The sequence below is a fragment of the Euleptes europaea genome, chromosome 10 (assembly GCF_029931775.1).
Source record: "Euleptes europaea isolate rEulEur1 chromosome 10, rEulEur1.hap1, whole genome shotgun sequence".
Taxonomy (NCBI): domain Eukaryota; kingdom Metazoa; phylum Chordata; class Lepidosauria; order Squamata; family Sphaerodactylidae; genus Euleptes; species Euleptes europaea.
This window is the reverse complement of record NC_079321.1, coordinates 75665972-75692842: the sequence shown is the minus strand read 5'-3', so window position 1 is coordinate 75692842 and position 26871 is coordinate 75665972. Positions and strand designations below refer to the sequence as shown.

General features: G+C 45.5%; 1 protein-coding gene across 4 annotated transcripts; it reads left to right on the top strand.

The window, feature by feature from the left end:
- The first annotated feature begins 6048 nt into the window (after positions 1-6048).
- Positions 6049-26628, top strand: SOGA3 (SOGA family member 3). 4 transcript variants are annotated; one of them, XM_056856475.1, is made up of 6 exons: positions 6049-6102; positions 8282-8506; positions 11421-11579; positions 22979-23050; positions 24151-25326; positions 26471-26628. In XM_056856475.1, exons 2-6 carry the CDS (start codon positions 8297-8299, stop codon positions 26624-26626), a joined length of 1773 nt encoding a protein of 590 aa, XP_056712453.1. In that variant the 5' UTR covers positions 6049-6102; positions 8282-8296; the 3' UTR covers positions 26627-26628. The 4 variants fall into 4 exon arrangements, with proteins under 4 accessions (XP_056712453.1, XP_056712454.1, XP_056712450.1 ...); XM_056856476.1 differs by having other exon boundaries at positions 26289-26611; XM_056856472.1 differs by having other exon boundaries at positions 6060-6102; positions 24151-25317.
- The last annotated feature ends 243 nt before the right edge of the window (positions 26629-26871 follow it).

The window sequence follows — 26871 nt, the reverse complement described above, 5'->3', positions numbered from 1 at the left end:
CACAGGAGCTGGGCGGGGCTCTGGCCCGGGAACCTTTCCTTTCTAGCCCCCCTTGCTGCCGCCCCGCCCCCCCCCACCCACCCCTCTCCCCAAGGCCCGGTGAGGTCAGCGCACGGATCTTGCTGCATTTCCCCCACCCGCTCCGGCCCCGCTTGGTCCCTCGGGCCTCCGCCTGCCTTTGACCAGCCTAGCCGGGAACCCAGTGGGGGGTGAGTCCTTCTCACGCCGGAGCCATTGTTTGCAAAGGAAAGGGGTTGAAACAGCAGGGAAACGGCGCACCTTTCGGTCCACGGTGGAAAAACGCCCTTCTTTCCTCCCGGACGCCACATTCTGGTCCACGAGGTTCCCCAGCGCTCTTGCAGTTGGCAACCCGTCCGGAAAGAGATAGCGGGCTTGAGGGGGCAGGGCAGGCTGGAGCCCCGCCGCCCCGGCTGACCGAGCAGGGCAGCCTGCCGCCCGGGCGCGATGTCCCGCCGCTTCTCCCGGGCCGTGGGACGATGCCCAGGGCCTGGCTGTAGTGCGGCTCGTTCAAGGGGGAGCGGCAGGGGGCGAGTCTGGGTTTCCTTGCACTAGTTTTTCAAGCGATTCTGAAGTTTGTGCGGGCCAGCAGGCCTGCGCTAGGAATTCAAGCTGCTAGGGATCGGACGGGGTGCTTGGCAGTTCTCCGGTGCAACAGACTAGGCTGCGGTGAAACTCCCCGAAGGAAAGCAGGTAATGGGCGGAGAAGGACCAGCGCTTCATAAAAGCAATTCTAACAAATGACAGTTGGCAAGAAGTTCCAAACTTTTCTGGGTACTTTGTGCAATGAAGGGTCTGGGATTTTTTGTCGACTCGACCATTTTAAATTTCAGATTGGAAATGCATCTTTGTCATCGGTCTTTGTTCAGAGACAAGACTGTAAAAAGGATGCGACTAGTTTTAATAATGGAGTCTGTTCTCCCCTGCACTTTGAACTAGGAATAATTGGTTCTTGTAGGTTATCCGGGCTGTGTGACCGTGGTCTTGGTATTTTCTTTCCTGACGTTTCGCCAGCAGCTGTGGCAGGCATCTTCAGAGGAGTAACACTGAAGGACAGTGTCTCTGTGTCAAGTGTGTAGGAAGAGTAATGTATAGTCAGAAAGGGGTTGGGTTTGAGCTGAATCATTGTCCTGCAAAAAGTATCAATGGTAATGTGCTGATCATTGTCCTGTAAGTATCAAGATAATAATTGAATTCAGAAGGACTTGCTTCCCAGCACAACTGGGCCCACAGTGATGCAGGAGGATCCTTGGGTTTGCTTTTCCCAGTTTACCTTATGTAAATGCTGGCATGTTGACAGTTTTACTATTTTACCTAAAAATCAGTGTTTTGGAAGACAATTACCAAATCATTGCAGCGTTGGCATGTAAGTGGGGGGAACAATCTCAATCTAGTATTTTATGGGATGTAGTTTGCGTCATTATTGGCTGCTAGTATAGGACAATTGACCTTTTTACATTTATATTTTCGTGTACAGAAACCTTCGTCTCTCACTGTCTACAGATAATATTACACAGTGATATGAATGTGTTAAAACCCTGTCAGAATTAATATTGTTTAAAGTTTTGGATTATACAAAATTAAGCTTGAGTATGTATTGTTAGTTTTTGCTTTTTTTTGCATAGACTTTTGATGGATAGAGAGGATGACTTAACCACATATTCTACTGCATGTTTGCATCAGATGTGCATTTCCTTATCTCTGGCAGGCTGTTATGGAGGGTGAAGCTTCTTTGGGGTGAGAACCCTCACTCTAGTCAATTATAGGGCTGGATTCAGACTGAGTTGGCAATTTCCATTGATTCCCTGACACACACGCCCCATGTCATCCCCCAGGTCCTCTATCCCCTAGGAGCAGCATTTCATGGAGATCAGTGGGCTGCAGTAGGAGGAGGGAGGAAAGGAAGTTCCATTCTGCCACTGGAAAGGTTAGTCTGGATCCAAACCATAGAGTCTATAACATCCACTGAGCCATTGATCATGGAATTTAGCTACCTGCAAATGAAGGAGGAAGAAATCTGCTAGCTGACTGACAATCAGCTCATGTGATACTATTTTTAAAAAGTGTTTGGGCCCCTCATATTATTTGTACCATGTGTAAATGCTGTTTATGTGGCATTAACACCAACTTGCTTTCTAGCTATTGCATTATAAGCTCATTTACACACAAACTGATTTTAAGCCTCATGCAAGGACAGCCTTAGCCAATGGACAACAGTGGCAGCAGCCCCAGGCCCTGCACGGGGGTGGGGCTGACCTCCATGGCCCCACCCCCACCCCAAAGGAGAGGGAAAAGGAAGAACAACCGATTCCTGCCACCATTTGCATCTGCTCTCTGTTGGGCTTAGGCTTCCAGCTCACCCATTGAGCAGCTGCTCTCAGCCCTTTCTTTGTCCCAGTTGGGGGGGGGGGTAGTGGTAGTGGAGCGGCTGTGATTCTGGGCCCCATTCTGGACTTTTGCCCAGGGCCACAGAATCACTAAGACCACTCTGGGCCTCATGTGTGAAAATAGTTTTGGTCGTCAAGAATTCGAAGAATCCCTGAAATAGTGTTTATTTCCCATTTTGGCACTGAAGAAGAAGAAGAGTTGGTTTTTATATGCTGACTTTCTCTACCAGTTAAGAAAGACTCAAACCAGTTTACAATCACCTTCCCTTCCCCTCCCCACAACAGACACCCTGTGAGGTAAGTGGGGCTGAGAGAGCTCTAAGAGAGCTGTGACTAGCCCAAGGTCACCCAGCTGGCTTCATGTGTAGGAGTGGGGAAACAAATCCAGTTCACCAGATTAGCATCCGCCGTTCATGTGGAGGAGAGGGAATTAAAATGTGCTTCTCCAGATCAGAGTCCACTGCTCCAAACCACTGCTCTTAACCACTACACCATGCTGGAAAACCTGGCAAACAGTTTGCAGCACACATACATAGGAATTAATGCATGTAGCACTCTTACCAAAACACACAGCATCTGAAAAACTAATTACAAAGCAGGAATATAAAGTTAATTTCAACTGTGATCCTTTCCACAGTTCTTTTGGGAGTGTCATCCGTTTCAGTGGGACTTACCTGTGCACAGGATTGGGTTGGTAATGTTATAATTTAATGGTTCTGCCAAGTGGTGTAGATTTTAAATTGGTAGATTGCATGTTGTGAAAGGAATGTATTGATCCCTGCCTCCCTCTCCCAGTCATACTCCTCATTGAGAAATATCAGTGTTTTGGTCACACTCAAAATGATACCCCCTTTTCATAGGATTATTTAATCTAGTCCTGAATATCTATAACCCCCTTGTTTCCCCTAAACCATATTGAGAATTGCCCTTAATTAACAAGCCTGCACTGAGTGCAGAAATGCAAGGTGGAAATTCATCCTTCTTCCATCGGGATTAGGTGGTGCACATGCTTTGATTCAAGAGAGGCAATTTATTTGTATTTTTATATGAGGTCCCCTCCGCAGCCCTGATTCCGAATGTGTTTTTCATCTTACATTGTGGGAGCTTCTTTTGAGCTCTAAGACTGTATTGTTTATTTATTACACTTGTGTGGCTCTTTCTTTGAGGATCATCTCTGATATGGTTCCATATGCAGTCTCCCACTACAGAACCAGACTTCCTTGGCTTCAGTAGTAAAATTGTATCCTGTACATTCAGATCATTTTGAAAACTATTGTTCTTGTTATGTTGTTTAGTGGCACTGTACAGAATATCTGAAGCAACAATCTAGATCTCTTCTTTAATCTACATTTGATGGTAAGGAAGATAAATGAGGGAGGGGGAGAGAGCGCCAAGGCTTGCAAGGGATGAAAATCTGCAAAACCAGTAAACCCCCCTCCTTAAACCTTACAGTTGAGGATGAGGATTAAGGGTTTACATCCAAAATTTAACCTGCTATTACTATAATGGTTATCTAATTAGCTGTCACTACTATATCATGAAAGAGTGAGATGCCCAAGGTCACAACTGTTTAGGATTGAATGGGCACTGGATTGTATCCAGAAATGGTCCAAGACTCGTCTACAGGGTAGCTTTCCACACTCTCTCATTTGGCACTAGATGGGAATTGGTGCAATTACTGGGTAGGTCCTGCAAATGCCACTGTGGAGGCCTGTAGACTGGTAGGGGACTGTGTGCAGGAGGACACCATGGAGGGGTCTTGGATTTCCCCAGTTAAAACTACTAATGTAGATTCACCAGCACTGACCTACAGAAGCAGTGAGATGACAAGAGGGACTGAGGAATTGTTTAGGGCTGTGTTGGCGAACCTATGGGACGTGTGTCGGACATGGCACGCGGAGCTCTCTCTGTGGGCATGCGCCCGCTGCCCAGGTGGGCGGGGGGCTTTGAACTGCGCCGCGCTGCCTGCGGGCCAGTTCAAAGCCCCCCCTTCCCTGGACTGCCTGCGGCCCAGTTCAAAGCCCCCCCTTCCCTGGACTGCCCGCCACCCAGCTGGACTGCCCCCCTGGACTGCCCGGACTGCCCCCCTGGACTGCCCCCCCTTCCCTGGACTGCCCGCCACCCAGCTGGACTGCCCCCCTTCCCTGGACTGCCCGCGGCCCAGTTCAAAGCCCCCCCTTCCCTGGACTGCCCGCCACCCAGCTGGACTGCCCCCCTGGACTGCCCGGACTGCCCCCCCTGGACTGCCCCCCCTTCCCTGGACTGCCCGCCACCCAGCTGGACTGCCCCCCTTCCCTGGACTGCCCGCGGCCCAGTTCAAAGCCCCCCCTTCCCTGGACCGCCCACGGCCCAGTTCAACCCCCCTTCTCTGGACTGCCCACTGCCCAGCTAAGCGTGTTGGCACTTTGCGATACATCAGTGGGTTTTGGGTTGCAGTTTGGGCACTCGGTCTCTAAAAGGTTCACCATCACTGGTTTAGGGCCAAGTTGTTCTAGCATTTGGAACCAGAACGTCCCCCCCCCCGACTGCCAGAGTTTGGATCTTTCTGGCAAACACGCAGGGGAGCAAAAATTAAGTTGGCTTCAGGTCAGATTTCTTCAGTGGTGGCAGAGAAGGAGACCAGGTTCGGGTCGGAGGTAGAAAACCCGCTTTGGCCAAGCTTTGCTTGTCACCACAGCGGTTTCAGCCCAGGTCCCCAGGTGAGCTCTGGGCCTCGGGGACACCCAGCCCTGCGGCCTGCAGACCGCCCTCCGGGCGCAGTTTTCGAACTCGGCCCTCTCGCCGAGAAAGGGGCTGGCTTGGGGATGCTGCCGGGGCCCGGGGGGCTCACGCGCCTTCTTTGCTTGTGCCTCTCTCGCCAGCCCCAGGAGGAAACCACGAGACGGACGACGGACGGAGGGAGGGACGGACGACGCCCCGGGCAGGACGGCCCCCTCGCCGCGCCGCCCCCGCCATGAGCCAGCCGCCCGCGGGGGGCGCTGCCCCGGCAGCCTCGCCTCGCTCGCGCCCAGAAGGCAGCAGCCGAGGCAAGCCCCCGCCCCACCAGCAGACCCCCCAGACCCCGCCGCCCCAGCCGCGAGCAGCCTCGCCGGCCAGACCCCGCGAGCCCGCCGCGCCTCCCCGCCCCGCCCGCCAGCCCACGCCCACGGGGGGCCAGAAGGCCAGCCGGGCTCGGGGAGGAGGAGGAGGAGGAGGAGGAGGAGGGCTGGGCGGGGACAAGCCGCCCCCGCAGGCCGCGCCGCCGCCGGGAGCTGTCCAGGCCGGGGCGGGTGCTGAAGCGCCGTCGAGGGGCGCGGCCAGAGGCTGGGCGTGCGGCGGCGGGGAGCGGGCCGGGCCGGCCCACAGCGGGTCCCGGGGCCAGGCGGGGCGGCCTCTGGCCAGGGGGGGCGTCGGCGAGGCGGCGTCGGCGCCTCCCCCTCGGTGCGGCGCAGGGCCGGGCGGAGCGCTGGCGGCGGGCGGCGGCGGCGGCTGGGCGGCGGGCGGCCTGCAGAGCGAGCTGCTGCGCTTCCACCAGCGCGGGGGGCTGGCGGCGGGGGCCCAGATGCAGGGCGGCGCCCCCAGCCCCTGCCCCATGGCGCCGGCGGGGGGCGAGGAGGGCGAGGGCCGCGGCGGGGCCCCCCAAGGCGCCGCCGACTGGACCCTGCGGCCGCTGCGGGAGGAGGTGGAGCAGCTGCGCGAGGAGAACGAGACCCTCAAGGTGAGCCCGGAGAAAGAGGAGGGGGCGGCGGGCGGGCGGGCGGGGTGGGTGGGTGGGTGGGGGGGTCCTCAGCTCCTCGGGGGCGTCTTCCTGGAAGAGGGCGCCAGCCACGCAAAAGATGGCGATGGCTCCGCACCCTCCCAGTTGCGGGGAAAGCGCCGCCATCCTGGTCTCCGGCCACAATAATGGACAGATGCTGCAGAGGCAGGGAGGGAGGGGAGGCCCTTGCAGCTCTGGAAGGGGGGGGGCCTCCTTCTCTCCCCAGCGGGAGGACATCCCTTGCATTGTCTGGGGCCGCGAGGAGATGTTGCTAGAATAGGTGTGCCGTTTCAGATATTATTTGGGGGGGGGGGTTTTACCAGCTCCATGATGGGGAAAGGGTACGCCGAGCAGCGTAGGGCTTGGCCAAGCTTGGCCATCGCACCCTTGTCACGTGCTAGCACCCATGCTAATCTGTTGCAGCATCAACGGCCTCGTACCGCCTTCAAGACAAACGCATTTTAAAAGCGATCTCTAGTCTCGGAAAGGTTATCCCAGAAAGAAATTAGTTACCTTAATGTGTCATGAAACGGCTCCTTTTTAACAGACTTGCATTTCCCTTCCAGACATGAAAGAAAATGTATGATTTGATGTACTGTGGAAGGGCCCTCTCCCTCCGTCAACCCGTGAAGCAGCCAGGGCTTCAACTTTTAAACGTTAAAACCCTTTTCATTGTCTAAAATGTCGTTCCTCGTTAATTGGGAGATATTTTTTAAATGTTTATTATTTATTTTAAAAAAGCTTGATGGCAGGTGCCATCTTAGAAGATGCTTTCTCCTTTCACTCTCACATGGGAAGGAATGCATCTTCTAAATAGCAGTTTGTGCAGCATATATCTGCCTTACCTAAAGCCACAAGGGTTTGCATTTTTCTCCAAAAGAATGTTTATATATACAAATTCACACAGACTTAATTCTATTAAAATTCATGTAATAAATGGACTATGGTTTTAATAAGATGGCAGCACTAGAAGCATGGTATGTACATATATATCTGGATGTGGTCATGCATTCTTTGCATGCATTGTGCTAACCTTTCTATAAAAGTATAATGAATATAAATTTATATTCATAACATAGAGTTTCACCCCTCAATCTTGTTTCACCTATGAGGAACGTAGTTGCGATCTAGATCTGCGCATCTATACATACAATAACATTAAGGCCATTTATGCAGGGTCAATTCAGATGCTCGCTCGAAGCTCTTTTTGAAAATGTAACCTTTAAAATGCCTATTCACGGTCCCAATGCAAAAGAAGAAAATTCACCCCCCACTCACCTGCTCCTTCACTCCTTCATTTGCATAGCTATTGGCAATGGTCATTTGCACAGCTAAGCCGCCTTTGTGATTTTTCATGGTTCCTTCAGTAAATGCTTCGGTGCAGGGGCGGAGCAAATACAAAAGGTCACGTTAAAGGAGCTCTTAAGAAATGCGAAACTGGTATGCGCCGGCTTCGCAGCCACTTCCTGAATGACGGTTCATCGTGAAAAAGACAAAAAAAATATGTGGGGCCCTTCAGCCTGGAACGCGCTGCTAATTACCAAGCATAAATGGCCACACAGTGAAACAGTCAAGAGATGCATACCATTATTCAGTTAACTGCTTGGTGATGAGAAGGGGAAGATTCAACACACATTATGTCCCCATGTCCTATTAGATGCAAAAGGAAAACTTCCCCTTTTCTAATTACAGTGGACTATATATTTATTTATTTACTTGCTTACTTCATTTATACCACACCTTTCTCCCCAATGGGTACCGAAAATGGCTTACAGCATTCTCTTCTCCATTTTATCTTCGTAACAACAATTTGAGATAGCTCAGGCTGAGTGTGTATCTGGACCAAGGTCACTCAGCAAAATTCCATGGCAGAGTGAAGATTTGAACCCAGGTTGCCCCGATCTCAGATGGACAATCTAAACACTACACAGCAGTGCCTCTCTATCACTTTTCATTTTTTTCATTGATTGCCTCCTAGTATTCATGTGGCCACATTAGAATTTTTCAGTGGACAGGTATAAAAGATGTAGATGAACAGCTATCTAAAAATTACATGTAGGTTGCCCTTAGTCCAATGAGGTTGAAGTGAATTCATGTCATATGTGCATTTCTTCCTCTGTTCTTTTTGAATGAATGTCAGAATGAAATTGATGAGATGAGGACTGAGATGGATGAGATGAGGGACAGCTTCTTTGAAGAGGATGCCTGTCAGCTTCAGGAAATGCGCCATGAGTTGGAACGGGCTAACAAAAATTGCAGGATCCTTCAATATCGTCTTCGTAAGGCAGAGCGGAAGAGGCTCCGCTATGCACAAACTGGGGAGATTGATGGAGAACTTCTGCGTAGCTTGGAACAGGACTTGAAGGTACAGCAGGACTAGAAGTTGACCAGTTGTTTAGAGGGTAGTGGGAGGCGAGCTTTAGAGTACCTTAGTCTTTTGGGGCATCAAATCAATTTATTCATATAAAGCCGGGGTTGCTTGAGGCCTAGTTTCTGGTGGAATTTGATAACCTGGATTTTCAATTTTTTGATGATGTCCATTCAAAATATTTACCTCTTTCTGATCATTGGAGGGCAGATCTCCATACATTCTCTTGCTTTGCCATTGAACTGACCTTCACAAGTATGAACAAAGGAATCTAGAACAACAGCAACAACAAAAGCCCAGCGGCTTGGCTGACCTTTCTAGGCTGTATTCCAAATCTATATAACAATTTAGAGACATACCCAGCACTGAATGCTACTTTGTAGTTATGCAGTACTTTCACTATTTGAAATGCATCAAATACACTCTTTTGTTATTCTTACAACAGCCCTGCAAGGCACGTTATTGTTCTTATCCTCATATTGCAGATATGGGGCTTTGAGGGGCTTGCCTAAGGCCCCCTTCTGAATTTGTGGCAGAAGGATACCTTCCATATTACAGCTCATTCTTTTCATGATTTTGCTAAATTGTTCACATTTCTCCGCATGCTTCAGTATGCAAGGAGAATGCCAGTTTGATGGACTAATCAAAGTGCAAGAAAACAAAATGTAGGCCTCTAACATGATCTGTGATAGTCCTTCTCACTCTTCCGTTTCAATTTCTTTACACCAGATATCCAACATACTTTGTGTCTACTATATTTGTCTGTGTGAGACAGACTGTAGTGATGCTGATTTTTTTAAAAAAACATCTATTTATCAATCCTTCAGAGAAAATTGAATTTCCAATTAGGGAGTGAGTGAGTCACACACTATTACTGCTTTTTGGTAAATAACAGGTTTCTGGGTTGTTTCCAGCTAACTGTTTTTCCTCTGAGTTGTAACTAGGGAGAACTAAATGTTGAGTGCCGTCCTTGTGCACACAGTCAGGATTAAACTCTGTTAAACTCAGCGGGTTTAGTTTTAACTAACCATGCATTAGGGTTGTGCATATCGATAAACTTGAACCGAAAATAAACCTGAAATTAGCCATTTCAGCAGCATTCGGGTTTTGGTTTTACTGAATAAATTTGGGAATCTGCCCAAAGCTGAATAGGCAGTCACAGAATCAGCAGAATAAGTATTTGGCTTTTTTCAGCTTCAGCTTTTCCCAGGCTTTTCCCTATGGGAATTTATTAAATGAGCTCTGGGGGAGACATTTTTTGAGGTAGAGTTCCCAAATTTTCAGGGTAGCTTCAAGGGACTCTCCTTGCATGAACTCTAAAGTTTGGTGAACATTGGGTCAGGGGGTCCAATTTTATGAGGTCCCGAAGGGGTTGACCCCTCCTCCATAGAGAAGCAGTTTACAATGCTTCTCTATGGAGGAGGGGGTCTACCCCTTCAGGACCCCATAAAACCAGACCCCTTGTCCCAAACTTTACCAAATTTCAGGGTTCATGCAAGGAGAGTCCCTTGCAGCTACGCTATGAACTTGGCGACTCTACCTTGAAAAATGCCTCTCCAGGAGAATTTTTAAAGTACTTATTTTTTATAATCTGTAGTGGCAGCCTACGTCCTCACCCAAGAATGTGGGAAAACTCAGTTTCCCATGAATGCTTGCAATGTTACAATCATTCATGGGAAATTTAGTTTTCCCATGATTCTTGAGTGAAGAAGCAGGCGGCCATTACAGACCATAAATAGTAAGTACTTTTAAAATTCTCCCAGGGGGAGCATTTTTTTGAGGTAGAGTCACCAAATTCGCAGCGTAGCTTCTAGGGATTCTCCATGCATGAACCCCAAAGTTTGGTAAAGTTTGGGACAGTGGGTCTGATTTTATGGGGTCCTGAAGGGGTTGACCCCCTTCCTCCATAGAGAAGCATTGTAAACTGCTTCTCTATGGAGGAGGGGGTGTCCCCTTTGGGACCCCATAAAATTAGACCTTCCCCTGACCCAATCTTCACCAAACTTCGGGGTTCATGCAGCTACTCTGAAAATTTGGGAACTCTACCTCCAACAATGCCCCCACAAGAGCTTCGAAAAAAATCCCCATAGAGAATAATGGACCCAAATTTTTTCGGTAAACTCAGAAATAAAGCCAAATACCATATTTACTGGTATGGGGATTCAGCTTATTCTGGGTTTACAAAAAAAAAAAAAAATTCAGGCCCAATAAACTCAAATCCAAAATTTACTGAAAGTGTTTTTTTGCACAACCCTACCATGCATGTTATGAATGTTATAGACAGTTTTTAATTACTCGAATTGCCAGCTCTACGTTAATATGTAACTGCCACTGTCTAGGTGGAATTGAAATGCTTTACAACCATGCATTTAGTTTACTTTAACAAAGAGATAAACCAAGCCCATGATCCTCTGACATGTGCTTTTACCACTTTACAATGACATATCTTCTTGTTATTGTTAGGACAGATTACATCATGTTTAAGAGAAATATACACGGCAATCCTAAACAGTTACAGCCTTACAAGTCCATTGAAATTAACACACGTAGAAGGGTTTAGCTCTGTTTAGTACTGCATTGTAAAGAAGGAACTCAATAAACATTAAGGCTTGCTTTTAATCAAAGATTTTTAGCTGATTAATCATCTGCCCTTGATTAATCATCTTCTTTTCTCATCAGCAATAAAGTTGGTTGGATCCAAACATTATGTACTAATCCTGTCTCCACTTTTAAGTTGAGTAAACAATTTTCTGACTTACTGAATGTATAAATAGTTAGAATGAGACTGATTTTAGAACATATATACCAACTCAGTATTTATGGCAGAAAAGAGATTTCTAAAATTACATGGAGCTACCATAATAATGATGTTTTCACAAAGAAATTAATGGTTCTAAACTGTCTGATTTAGGTCGCAAAGGATGTTTCAGTAAGACTTCATCATGAGTTGGAAAATGTGGAAGAAAAACGTACCACTACCGAAGATGAAAATGATAAGTTAAGACAGCAGCTGATAGAAGTGGAGATTACTAAGCAGGCTCTGCAGAATGAACTTGACAAGATGAAAGAGGTTAATAAAGTTCAATATTTACTTTTGAGAACTGAATGATACCACCAGTTTTTATTCTGCCATAAATTTCATGATTGTTGAAATACTAATCAGTGGGCTTAATGAGGGAAGGTTGAGAATTCCCAAAATGCAAGATTTAAACCATGAGAGTCTTAAAGTGATTGGAGCAATTTGTTTATTGGGAAAGAGGATATAAATTTGAAAAACTGATTTCTCAGATATCATGGATTACCCTTTGACTTCTACTATGAATTGTTGGTCTTTGTGAATTATTAGATTTTAGATTAGGTTCATAGGTTCATAGATTCCCTATTACTATGCACTTGTTTCTTGGATGAAACACCATAATTATATTTGCTTTTGAAATGAAAAACATTGTTTTAAAAGAGAAATTTTGCTTGTTGCTTTCAGACTTTCAGAACAATTGGGGATAAACAAAGCAATCAGCCCAACCAGCGACTTTCCCATGGAGTGTTGGCAAAATATACAATTGTAGACTGCAATCCAGAGGGCTCCTTTGAGTGCAGCCAAAAACTTGTTGAAATGCAGGGAGATATTTAATTTTCAGCTGCAACATCCAAAGCTGTATCTGTGGATTGTGGCAAGTCTGTGAAGGGCTTTGGGAATCATCTTTGTACAGTCATTGAACTGAAGTAGGATGCTTTGAACCAAATCAATTAATGATCTGGTATGAAAGCTATATAAGAGAAGAATCCATGATTTCTGTTGGCACCTTGTCCTTTTGCTTTTGAAGACAGTTTAATGAGCCACATCTACTTCCATCAGGTTATTTCATATGCCAACCTAGGTAGCAAAGAAGACAAACAACAGTGGTGTTGTATATGGTTGACTAGGGTGGCACAAGTTAGTTGTGATGCATCTTTTCATGCTTTTAGTGCAGCCTTTGAAACTTTATCTGGAACTTAAATGTGCAAATTCTGATTAAGAAAGTTTCTTGTACATTGAACCCGTACATATGGAGGGTTTTTTCTTTTTGGTTTTTGTTTGCTTATTACACCAGAAGTGAGGGAAGGGGAAGAGCAATTTTATCGCACTTTTGTTTCCCAGTGTCTAGACTGTCCAATGTTGTTCTAGTTCTTTATCTTCTTTGGAGATGTTTGTACAGCAAGTCACCTCTTTTGCCTATTTGTTTTGTTGGTTTACAGCATTTAGTTTGCTGCTGAGATATGTCTGCAGCATTTAGAGTACAGAGTTGCTGCCTGTTTTGACATGCCATCATTTTACATGAAGCATCTGCTTTACACAATGAAATTTAAAGTGGCCATGACAAATCCAAGGATTATGCACTGGCATACATACATATTGGCATTTATATGTAGACTGAGTCTTTAGCAAATGCAATTAAAAATGTGTATACAATCAAGGCAATCTACACATAGCTTTCATGCATTTTATTTCATGAGAAATAAAAAAAAGAAAAAGAAAAAAAAGAATACTTTTAACCATTTTTAAAACCTTGTAATACAGGGAAAAATCTGACTCTTGATAGTTTGTGTTTTGCAGATCCTGTCTCCCCCCCCCCCCCAGTTCTGTTGTTGTCTTTGAGCTTCTTTAACATTGTAGACATACTTCAATGATCTGCCTTGTGGAAGTGATCTGCCTGTTTAGCTGACTCAGTTCATGCAATCCAGAATGAACGGGGGCTGGTGGCCTCTGCTGCTGATCATGACCAATAACTAGTGTTACTTCCATTTTTTCTCACGCTAGAGCAAACAGCCTAATTTGTTTACATCCTTTTAATTCTTTAGTGTTATGCCTGTAATTGAGTGGCATGTTGATATAGACTCCTATAGCTTTCTTGTCTACAGCTACGGTACTTCTTGGGCTTCTTTTGTTATCTCTTCACATTGGATTTGGGGGCAATGTAAAGATGTTGAAGAAATGACAGACCAATCTGCATCTCTTTTGGTAGCAATAAATAGATAGCCTCCGAATGATAAGTTACAGTTAGGGTAGCAGATGTTTGGGGCGCTTCACATACTGAAAATTAAAAGTAGATCTTTACTGTGACATAAGATATACCCTGTGAACAAGGATAAGAGGAACTTAATTAGCAATTTTGTTTCTAGAACAGAGCAGAGAAACTCTTTAGTCATTATAGCTTCTAGGGACAGTTCAGGTTTGATTTGGTCTAGAAATCCTTTCACCTTCAAAATACGTTCTGTGCACAGAATTGTCTTTTGACAAATTCATGCTTATTTTTCCTATTCATTTTCTCATTCTTTCTAGTTATCTCGATATTTGGTTACCTTATGCTTGGAAAGCTCTTCGTGTATTGAAATGAGTTAACAAAAGTACTACCCATTTTGAAGTTGAGATTAGTAATAACTTCAGCATACAGACAGCAGTTGCAGAGAAGCACGGTGAACATCTGTCTTCACACGTCTGTTTCTATGTCATGTTTCTGTGGGAATTCAGTTATGAATTTCCTGTCTGTATTAGCAATGGTGCATTGGTTAGCCTGGGCTTTAAAAGTAGAAGGCTTGTGTTACTGTCCTAAGACTCTCCCTCCCCCGAGAAAAAGAGGTTATGGCTGCAGAGGATGCTGGTGATGAAAGGGTTAATTACACGTTGCCTTACATCAGGGGTGGGGAGCCTTTTTTCCGCTAAGGGCCATTTGGATATTTATGACATCATTCGCAGGCCATACAAAATTATCAACTTGAAAATTAGCCGACCAAGCCCCAAGCAGGCAGCTGCCCCAGATGACCCCCCCCCCCGAACAGGCAAGCAGGCAGGCATCCAACCAGTGGCGCACTCGCCCACCTGGTGGCACAGGATGGTCTGTTGCACCAGCTGGGTGTAGCCATCCAGCCGCACGCCGGAGTTGCTCCTGCTCTGCATGGTCGGGGCCAGATTCTACAGCTCCTGCCACCTCTGCCTGCAAGGATGAAATGAGGACACACTGGCTAAGAACTCCCCCCCCCCGCACATTCTGCCCCTACCCCCTTTAACCCCTCCCATTGTCACCACTTCCACCCCCAGCCCTCTTGTAGTACAGAGGGAATATGTTTCTCCATGGCCCGGGTGGGAAAGGGTTAACACCGTTTCTTGGGCAGTCCTAGCAGCTCCATAGCTAATGACCTTTCTGCAAGGGGGAAAAAAGGTTCCTTTTCTCAGCAAAACAAACTCACATCTTCCTTGAATAGAGGTGTGAGGGAGCGGGGAAGGAGATTCTGATCTACTTTCCCCACCTTGTATGGACCCTCACAAATTTCTCCCTGTTGCCAGTAGCTGAGAGGAGGATTTAATACTCTTTTCTACCCCACAGTCTGTCACCCTTGCTTTTGTGAGGAAAGTTTCTTTTTCCTTCCCCCCAGTAGAAATAGAAAGGCTTAGAGGCTGAATTTAAAAGTTGAATAAAAAGATGTTTATTATTTATAGAAAGATTTTATTTTGTTGGTTATTTTTTCAGAGAGGCACAAGCTTAAATGATTACAAGCTGTTCAAAATCTTAGATGTGAGTTTCAGGCACAGTTCTTAGTTTCAAGTTCAGTTACTTCAGGATACCCAGTATTATGCTCAGATGTTATTCAAACTACTTATAGACTTAAAATACTTAGTGTGGACTCAAACTAACCTAGCACACAAAACACCGGTGAGTGGAGGTTCATCCACAACCTTTCCCACTCCTTAGATTTGCCCACCTACTGTGGAAACAAATCTCTCTTCCCCAAAACTCTGTTTCAGAAGCCCCCTCCCACAAAGTGACTGAAGAAAGGGCTTATCACACACCACCACAATCTTCCTCTTGTCCCTACTCAGGTTTGGTTATAAAACAAGCTAGGTCGCTTTCCCCTGCACTGATGTCGCTGCACAAAATTTAGGTACCTAGCCTAGTCGGAAGGAGTTCAGAGTGTCCCTCTGGTTTACACAAGCTGAAAATTGGACTTTGCTACATTATCAGGCGCATTCAGCTTTTTTGCTAAAGACACAATGTCCCTTTAAATTTTGTGCAGCGGCATCGGCACAGGGGAAAGTTTTGGCTCACGGTCCCAGCTTGGACGACTATCAGCAACTTTGTAGTTTTGTACATCCCTTCCGTGCCACCTGCACATTATGTCCAGTCTTTTGTATGCTCATTGTGGTTTTGTATATATCTTTTGTAACTTTGTATGTTTAGATATTGCTAAGGGTAGTTTTGTAGTATAGCAGTATCCTAAGTGGAGTGGGATTGTATTGTATAATATACATCATTTTTGCTAGAGCCTAGTGCTGTTTTGTTTTCATAGTTCAAGTTGCCTCTACAGCACGTGTTCAATTTATTCCTTTGGTTGCACAACCTCCAGGTACTAGCTGGAGATCTCCTGCTATTTCAACTGATCTCCAGACAATAGAGATCAGTTCACCTGGAGAAAATGGCCACTTTGGCAATTGGATTCTATGGCATTGAAGTCCCTCCCCTCCCCAAATCCCTCCCTCCTTAGGCTCCGCCCCAAAAACCTCCTGCTGGTGGCGAGGAGGGACCTGACAACCCTAATACAGAAACTACCAGGAAGTAGTCCAATCCCTTGAACAATGAAGGAAATTCACAATTGTCTTTCCCCCACTTTCCCTGAGCCCTGTTCTAAGGACTATGTTGGCTAAATGGGAGGGGTGTTCTGTTTGTCAGGGGGTTGTTTGGACCTATTCAGCCCCTATAGTTTTCAAGAGTGGCTGAGGATTCCTGTTCTTGTTGTTAGTTGTGTCTAAGCAATAAAATATGCTCTAGGCCCTCTGAGTTTCATGTTACCACTACAAGCCCTGACCTGGATAGCCCAGGCTAGCCTGATCTCATCAGATCTCAGAAGCTAATCAGGGTCAACCCTGGCAAGTATTTGGATGAGAGACCTCCAAGGAATAATAAAAAAAAGGTGTAGCAAGTCCCTATATTGGCAGATCTGATTTGTAATACTGGCTTACTTAGCAAAAACATTTTTCACAAGCAGCATTTGGATTGACAAGAATGTTTATTTGTTTTGCCATTGGCAAAAGTAAGAGACTAGAAATTATCTATCGTCCGTCTTATTAAGCAAGTTTTACTATTTCTGCTAAAGCCAATTATTTCTTCTTGCATAACCCAAAACACTAGTAGTCATCCTGGACTACGCATTTTTAACAGTTCTGATTTGTGCAAGTGGGGAGAGTAGGTGAATGAGCTGCATCCAGTGAGTTTGGCATTTTGCACAAAAGAAAACAAACTACCAAGAGTTATCAGAATGGCACCCAAGATGCTGCCCTGGCATGAAACTATCAATACCACCCACAATGCGTTCAAGGAAACTGTTGACGAGTTTTTAATAATTAAACCACAAGCTACAACCTGTTGTAGCAAACAAAGCCTGTGCTTGCTTCTGTCCTCACAGCAGGAACCTCCATGAATTCTCTGAGAACAACACCCCCAATACCCCCACTCTGCCATGGAAACTCACTGGGTGATATTGAGCCAGTATCATGTGGCTGCTATGCTCAGTACTGGAGTACTGGTCCCTCCCCCCCTTACACACAAATTGATTCCAGGTTTGGGGGAACTAAAAATGGCTGTGGAGTCCTAGGGTTGCCATCTCTCGGTTAGGAAAAAACCTGGAGATTTTGCGGGTGGAGCTTGAGGAGGATGTGGTTTGGGGAAGGACTTGTGGTATAATGTCACAGAGTCCACCTTCCAAAGCAGCCATTTTCTCCAAGGGAACTGATCTCAGTCGCTTGGAGATCAGCTGTAATCCCAGGAGATCTCCTCTGCAGGGCATTGCTGCTGCTGAAAATCCAAAATTTGACAGGTTGATCCCTCTCAAAAGCGGTCATATTTTTTTTCTTGTAGTCTGTTTTAGAACTTTCAAGTATCACTATTTTGATTTTAATTCACAGTGGGTAGCCGTGTTAGTCTGTCTGCAGTAGTAGAAAAGAGCAAGAGTCCAGTAGCACCTTAAAGACTAACAAAAATATTTTCTGGCAGGGTATGAGCTTTCTTGAGCCACGCTACCTCCCGGGTAGCGCTACCTCCCGGGGCAGGCCAGGTTCCGGGGAGCCCAAAGAAAACGAGGGGAAAGACCAGTCCAGTCCCCTGCTAACTTTTGACCATGCTCCAGTTCCTGCCGTCAACCGCGCCCGAGCGGCGGCCGCATCCCCCAACAGTTGCTCCTCCGCCCGCCTCCAGTGAGCGAGCACCCGGTCCGCCTTGAGTTTGGCGATCGCAGCAGCCATCACAATTGGTTCGGCCACTTGTTCCAAGAGCATTTGGATTTCCTTGTGCTGGCCCAACAGCGGTTGGATCTGCTGAGCAAGATCCGCAGAGGAAGGACCAAATTCAGGAGTTAGTACCTTCTCGCCGTCAGCCGCCGTCGGCATGAAATCCGTAAGAGCCAGGACTGTCCTGGCAGCAGCCCGGTGGCATAGGGTGGGATCCGGAACAGTTTGCAGAACGTTTCCTCCTGAGCTCCGCCATTGGAAAACAGAACTTGGGCCCCTGGATTGGGGCCGCCGACTCCTGTTGCGTCCCACGGAGCGCAAGCCCCGCCAATAACCGAGTGAGGAGAGCAAAGTCCTCTTGCGCCAACCGGGCCTCCTCCAGCAAAGTATCCAGTCCCAAAAGGTCGTTGTGGGCACGTAGATCAGCGTCCTGAGTCCTCCAGGGGGTTGCCCTCAGTGAACCATTGCATAAGTTGTTCCTGCCTTGTACACAACAGGGATGTACTCAGTCTATAAAAGAAGGCTAATAAAAGAGCTGAAACTTAGTAATAGCCTACAAAATCTGTAGATTTTGAAAGATCAGCTATGTCCCTGCAAAATTTTAGAGTTTCTTGTGTGTGCGTGTGATGGATTTATGGCATTACAGGTAGGATTGCCAAGTCCCCCCTCTCCTCTGGCGGAAGATTTTTTAAGCGGAGGTGCGGCCTCGCTGACATCATTGTATCACTTCCGGTTTACACCCTGAAGGGCCTCATCACAATGGGGCCTTTTACTGCTCAAACTCCCAATTTGAGTTGTAAAAGGCCCCTTGCGATGCGGCACTTCTGGGTGTAAACTGGAAGTGACGTGGCACAGCAGGCAGGCACACATGCATGTATTGCCCACTGACCCTCAGCTGGTCGACGGGCAGCCAGGTGGATTGGCGGGGGTTTGCCCGCCACTACCTGGCACTTGGCAACTCTAATTACAGGAAGCAACAGAGATGAGGCTTGCTCTGTATTTTGGTTCACCCTTGCTTGTAAATAGGAAGCACATTACAGTTAGAGATAGTTGTAGCATCAATAAATGTTTAGAGTTGATTCAGAAGTCACTAAATGGCTCCATGTGCAAGCATCCTGAGCAGGCCTGGGGACCACAGAGAAAGGAATGCCTGACCAACTGCATTCACAAAGAGAGCTGCTGTTTCTGCAGTGGTGTTTTGCCTGAGCAGAGGAAGACACATTTGTCATCTGCCCACTCACTTGAATATATGTGTTCAGATTCACTAACCACCTTGGCTATATTCATGTGAATGTGCAGATGAAAAATGTGTCTTCCTCTGCTCATGCAAAATGGAAATCTGCAGATTCATGAGGTCAAATGTCCCATCCTTCGTGCATCTGCATCCCCAGATTTGCTTGGCCTTCCCTACATGGAATGATTTCTTAGTGACTGAACCAGCCTTTAGAATTTCACTTTTCCCTGTTGAATCAGAATGACATAATAAATTTTATCAGATAGAACATTTTGATATACATTTTTGTTGAAACCTGTACCTAATAACTAAGTTGCTTAGATCTCTGATGACTGACCACTTAAGAAATATTAGGTGTGCATATGCTGCCATTCTATTGCTGTAATATATGGAGATTTACGTTAATTTAAAACATGATTGATAGTGACTGTCCTAGAAACCTAATTACTGGAAACATATGATGGTAGAGATTTGACTTAACCTTTAATTTGAATAGATACCAGTAGTTTGGATGCATGCTAATATGATTTAGTGTGATTCTTCTGATAGTAACAGGACACCAGAGCCTCTTTCTGCAATGGCAACTCAAAGTTAGACTGCTAAATCATTTGCACCATTGGAAACTACTGTATATTGGGGTGGGTAGAATTCCATAGATCTAACTGTCCTTGTTAAACAGACAGTTGACTTCCAATTGGAAGATGGAGGGTCTGAAAGGGAATGTTTTCAAGGTCACCTGATACAGGTTAGTTCTTCCCTACCTTAACATGGGCCAATCTCGTTTTTGTTCATAATATCAGGATGATTAAAGCAAGCTGGGAACACAGAGATCAAAAGCAAAACAAGGGAAAGAGAAGCTGAGCCTCTTTGATGATATTATAACTCAGGCACATAACATTTAATACTCTTTCCTATTCAGTGCAATACAGAATGGGTTTGTTGCTGTTCCGTTGTTGTTTTTGTCAGATAAAATCTACCCCAAGTGGAGTCAATACAGGCCTTCCCAGGTGACTGTCAGGAGGAGGCCCATGCAACACTAGGATCGCTACTAGTGCTAAGCACAGTATTCTTTTATCTGAGTTTTTGAGTATGTCTTGACTTTAGCTGTCCTTCAGAACTTTGGCCTGCCCATTCCCATTACTTATAGTGCCGGTAACTGTGAGCCACTGCCAGTAGGGTTGGCAGCCCAGCACTGGCATGAAGCAGGAGAGTGATTGGGAAGGGGTCAGGGACTTACTAGGGTTGCCAGCTCTGGGTTGGGAAATACCGAGAGATTTTGGGGGTGCGGCTTGGGGAGGGGAGGGATGTCCACAGGGTACCGTGCCATAGAATCCACCCTCCAAATCAGCCATTTTCTCCAGGGGAACTGATCTTGGTCTTTTGGAGATCAATTGTAACAGCAGGAGATCTCCAGGTGCCAACTGGAGGGTGGCAACCATAGCACCTACTAATCAGCATTGCACTGATGCTGCAATGTCATTTCCACCATGAACCAGAAGTGACATGATCATGTTGGCACAATGATCTAGAACTCACCTAAAACTCTATGGTTTAACCACAGAGCTTTGGGTGAATCCTAGAGCATTTCTTGGATGTGATGATGATGCCAGGAGTGATGTTGTGCCATTGTTATCATGCCCCCATTTCCCCCCTGCTGCTTGCCAGAGTGAGGGTGGGCATCAGAGGGATTGGAGCAGTAGTTCCCTTGTCCCCCAGAGAAATGGCAAGAGAGATTATTTCTGCTGATGTAACTTACAGGCAAGAGAGATTATTTCTGCTGATGTAAATTCAAATACTTTGGATAAATTTGGTTGTGGATTGATTACTCATACTGTTCTTTGTTTTCAATAAAAGTATGATTGTAGTTCTGGTAATGATGTAATAGTACAGTGGTTCTTCTTGCAAGCTGCCACACTAGAAAATTCTGCCATTCAGAATCTTAGCAAGAGCAGTTTCTCTTTCCTCTTCAGTTGGGCTGTTGCTAGCCGCCAGTTCAGATCAAATTTATCCTCCAATGCTCCTGTTTGTGTATATAATAATGTTACTGTGGAGAGAAGGTGGTATGGTATAGCCCAATCTCGTCACATCTTGGAAGCTAAGCAGGGAGAACACGAAGGAAGACTCTGCAGAAGAAGACAATGGTAAACCACCTCTGCTTCTCACTTGCCTTGAAAGCCCCTTGCAGGGGTAACCATAAGTCAGCTGTGACTTGAGAGCACTTTAAAAAAAGGTAAAGGCAGTCCCCTGTGCAAGCTCCGGGTCATTCCTGACCTATGGGGTGACGTCACATCCCAATGCTTACTAGGCAGACTTTGTTTACGGAGTGGTTTGCCAGTGCCTTCCCCAGTCATCTTCCCTTTACCCCCAGCAAGCTGGGTCCTCATTTTACTGACCTCGGAAGGATGGAAGGCTGAGTCAACCTTGAGCCGGCTACCTGAAACCAACTTCCATCGGGATTGAACTCAGGCTGTGAGCAGAGCTTTTGACTGCAGTACTGCAGCTTACCACTCTGCCCCACGGGGCTCTTGAGAGCACTTTACACACACACAATAATGTTACTGCTTGGTTATATACTCTCTATGTGGGCTTTTCTTCATGACATTTAACCCTAGCAATGAGAGTCTTCTGAGCATACAGAGATATTCTTTATGGACTAGATAAAGCACAAGTTCCAGAAATTTGACCTAAACAGAGAATTTAATCTAACCAGATGGGGGGGGGGGGGAGGCCAGCTATGATGGAAACCGTCGCTGCCCTCAATCATAGGCCTGGTGAAACATCTCAGTCTTACAGGCCCTGTGGAACTGTTCTAAATCCTGCAGGGCCTGAGGCTGGGGCCAGAGTTGGAAATGCCATGGCCTTGGTCGAGGACAGCCGGATACCTCTTGGGCTAGGGACTACTAGCAAATTGGTATTCACTGAGCATAATGCTCTTTGGGGGGCATACTGGGAGAGGCGATCCTGCAGATACGATAGTCCCAGACTGTTTAGGGCTTTAAAGGTTAATACCAACACCTTGAACCTGATCCAGTACTCCACCTGGAGCCAGTGCAGCTGATGGAGTGCAGGTTGAATATGTGCTCTCAGTGGGGTCCCTGTAAGGACCCTTCCTGCATTCTGGACCAGCTGGAGCTTCTGACCAGTCTCAAGGGTAGCCCTGCATATACTGAGTTCAGGTAGTCTAGCCTGGAGGTGACCGTTGCATGGATCATTGTAGCTACATCAGGACAAGACAGGTACAGTGCCAGCTGCCTAGCCTGGTGGAGGTGGGAAAAAGCCACCTTGGCTACAGCTGTGACCTGTGCCTTTATCGATAAGAAGGCATCCAGGATCACACCCAGGCTCTTGAGGGAAGGCACAGATGTTAATTGCACCCCATCAAAAGCCGGGAGAAAGTGCAATTTTATAGAACACATTATGAGCCTACAGGGGCTATGGGAGGATTTTTGTAGTGACCTGAAATGTTTTAATCACTAATATTGTGGCCCTGTGAAGAATTATAGGCAAAGGTAGTCCCCCTGTGCAAGCACCGGGTCATTCCTGACCCATGGGGTGATGTCACATCCCGATGTTTACTAGGCAGACTGTGTTTACGGGGTTGTTTGCCAGTTCCTTCCCCAGTCATTTTCCCTTTACCCCCAGCAAGCTGGGTACGGAAGGATGGAAGGCTGAGTCAACCTTGAGCTGGCTACCTGAAACCAACTTCCGTCGGGATCGAACTCAGGTCGTGAAGAATTAAACCCTTCTAAATCCTTTTACTTCCATGAACTTAGAAGGGTATATCTGCTTAGGACAGCACTGTTAGTGTTCCTAATAATTAATATTATGTTTATATAATTGTCATAATGTTATTTTTCCATAGGATTGCAGAGCTACAAGTATAAAATGGAATATTTATATGTTTAAAAAGAGTAGTTTAAAGATTGGTTTGGATTGTAAATATTTAGAAAAATATTTACAACTGTTCTTTCTTACATAGCAGTCCATGAAAAGAAGAGGAAGCAAAGACTTGCAGAAATCAGAAAAAAAGTCACAGCAGACACCTACTGAAGTAAGTTAAAATAATTCTGACTAGCTCATGGTACTCTGTGCCCATTTTGGATATGGAATGTAGCGCTCCATAAATGTGAATGGGTCATGGTACTTCCAGTTAAAAGAATGTTGGTAGCAGGTATTGGAAAAGGCCTCTTTGGCCTTTTATGCAGGGGTGTTTCCCCACGGTCACCCCCGTTGACTGCTTCGGGGCTTCCTTTTGATTTATGCATGCCTTTTCCGCTCGTCAGAGGTTGCCTCGCTCTCCCTGCGCATTTTGCCCATGTTTGCTAGATGCTGCTTTAGGCAGAATCTGGAAAATGTGGGCAAAACGCACAGGGAGAGCGAGGCAACCTCTGACAGGCATAAAAGGCCCTGCATAATCCAAAGGAAGCCCTGAAGCAGTCATCGGGGGTGACTGTGGGGAAACATCCCTGCGTAAAAGGCCTTTGCTTGAAACCTTGAGGGTTTACTAGTCAGAGTAAATATATTGAGCTACCTGGACCAATAATTTTACTTGGTACAAGGCATGATCCCTCATATATGAATACAGCCTTTTCCATAATAAACAATAATGTTTACATCCTAGATCATTCTTTATTACGGTGGTCAATTTTATCAGTGTTTCCATTATACTTTCTTGAGAATATACCACAATGATGTTTATACAGTTGTGATGCCCTTCCTCTTGATAATGGAAAGAAGGTTAACATGTTTGCAAATCCAGTACACTCTTCAGGAAGATGTGATGGGCTGCAGATTTCTGTTGAGAGTATACTTGATGGCATGCCCACATTTGTGATGGCATGGTATGTGAACTAGCCATTGGGGATGACTGAGGATTTTATTTTCATTGTTTAATGCTGCTGAGGAGTAGTGTCCTGAGTTTACTATCTATTTAATGGCAGCTTGTGCTTTCTTAGAACTGCAGTGACATTTAATATACGGATCAAAATATAATTTTCCCTCTGTAGAGATTGATAAGAAATCTATTGAGTTCAGCGCAACTAGGATTCTATTCTATGGTATCTTTTTAATTGGCATTGAATTGCCTATTGGTAGCCTTGCTTACATGTAAAGTAAATATTGAATATGTGTTGCTGTTGTTTTTTTCATGAGGAGGACAATGAAGATTTGAAATGCCAGTTGCAGTTTGTCAAAGAGGAGGCTGCCCTCATGAGGAAAAAACTGGCTAAAATAGACAAGGAAAAGGACAGATTTGAGCATGACCTTCAAAAATATAGATCACTCTATGGAGATCTAGACAGTCCCTTACCAAAAGGGGAAGCTGGAGGTCCACCTACCACAAGAGAAGCAGAACTTAAGCTTCGTCTGAGGTTAGTAGAAGAAGAAGCAAATATTCTAGGAAGGAAAATAGTGGAGCTGGAAGTAGAAAACAGAGGGCTGAAAGCAGAGCTTGATGACTTAAGAGGAGATGATTTCTCAGGGACAGCCAATCCCCTCATGAGGGAACAGAGTGAATCTCTGTCGGAGTTACGACAGCATCTACAGCTAGTTGAGGATGAAACCGAATTGCTAAGGAGAAACTTGGCTGATGTGGAAGAACAAAATAAGCGGATCACAACAGAGCTGAACAAATACAAATACAAGTCTGGGGCTCATGACAGTTCAAGGCACCATGATAGTGCCAAGACAGAAGCACTGCAGGAAGAACTCAAAGCTGCTCGCATGCAGATCAACGAACTCAGTGGTAAAGTCATGCAACTTCAGTACGAAAACAGAGTCCTGATGTCCAATATGCAGCGCTACGATCTAGCCTCTCACCTAGGGATCCGGGGCAGTCCCAGAGACAGCGATGCTGAAAGCGATGCAGGGAAAAAAGAAAGTGATGATGACTCCCGTCCCCCACATCGCAAAAGAGAAGGGCCCATTGGTGGGGAAAGTGACTCAGAGGAAGTCCGCAACATTCGTTGCCTGACCCCCACTAGATCATTCTATCCAACCCCATCAGGGTGGCAGAAGAGTTTCACAGACCGGCAACAAATGAAGGATATCCGCTGTGAAGCCGAGCGTCTTGGCAAGACGATAGACCGCCTGATTTCTGACACAAGCACTATCATTGCAGAGGCAAGAATTTATGTAGCCAATGGGGACCTGTTTGGACTTATGGATGATGAAGACGATGGCAGTAGGATACGGGAGCACGAACTTCTTTATCGGATAAATGCCCAGATGAAGGCATTTCGAAAAGAACTTCAGGCCTTCATTGACAGACTAGAGGTTCCAAAGTCTTCGGATGATCGAAGTTCAGATGAACCATTGTCAGTGAGTCAGGTAGATTTTTACTTAATAAGCCATATTGGTAAAAAGTGTCAGCCAAAGATATGACATAGATATTCAGGCATCCTTTCCTTCAAATTCTTATATGAAATGGACATATCCCTTAAATTTCTGTGACTGGCAGAGACATCCTAAGCAGAGTTACATCCTTTAAATCCATTGAAGTCAATGGGTTTAGAAAGGTGTTACTCTGCTTAGGATGGCAGAAGTGTCCATGATTGTGGCTTGCAACTTAATTCTGATATTGGGTTATTAGGATTACAGAAGCAGAAAGTTGTTTCTTTTAAAAATGCCGTTTCAAATAAACAGGGTCATCAGCTGGAATTCTCTTGTGTGTGCTGGTGGGGCAGCAGGGCAAAGCAAGAAGTGTTTGCATATGTGCCCCATTTACACAATTTTCCTCTCAAAACTATGCTAAAGGGTCATGGGAATTGGGTGTATGCAGCATTCCTCAGGTCATCGTTTACATCATATGCCTGATGGGAGAGGGAACATTCCAGCCACATCAGCAGTATTTCCAGCTGGCAATTGTGTGATCCACTCACAGTTACATATTGAATGAGTCGGTTTTTTTATATCCTTCTACCACTAAATTGTATACAGTGTGCATAAAATGCTGTTTAGCTCTTGCAAATCATGTGGGTGCTGATTAACCCGAATGAAATCATAGTGGCTATATCAAAAGCATGACAGCATTTTCTTATTAAATGTTGTAGTCATTTTGGGCAAAAGGAAATCCAGTCAGTGCATATCTATTAATGAGCATTTGTTTCTGCTAAAACAGAATATGTAATGTTTACATTACTTCTTTGAGAGCCCATTTCCTTGAAGCCAATGGGACCTTGCATACAGAATCTTTGCTGGAGCAGGCCACAGATTGCTGATTTTCTCTTGAAATGATACATTTGCTGTGTCATTAATAGAGCTTTATCTTGTCTTTGTATTTACCTTCCCAGATGTTCCAGCCTATCATTTTACTTATTCTCATTCTTGTATTATTTTCCTCCCTTTCTTACACAACAATATTTAAGCTTGTCTTCCTTTTCACACTGTTCTTCGTGCTGTAGACTTTTTCCATCATTTATACCATTCATTGTAGTATTGTTTTCAGTTTGTTTTATTTTGTCCATCCTCCAAGATAAGAAGTCCAAGAGCTATAGTTTCTGTAGTAATCACTGCTGTAAAAACACTGAAGACTACTTGTTTGCAAGAAGGAGAACCCAATCTTACATGCCAAACCCCAGGAAAAGCAAGCAAAACCCTCCTTAATTTAAATGAATCCAAACTGTGCTAAGAAATGCCAGGTAAGCATGAGAAAAGCAGATCTTTCTTTTTCTTATATGACCTTTCTTTATTAAAAAGGTAATTTGGGGATAAGATATAGTTGAAAATCTTTTCCCAGTGGTTGTTTTTACTGAACTGAAGGCAAAAACAAGAATGGGAAATTTTGCACATGTCTTTTCAAAAGAATTGCTTAAGTCAGGGTCATTCACTACCTAACACCTAATGTGGTATGTGTTGTACATAGATGTCTCTATA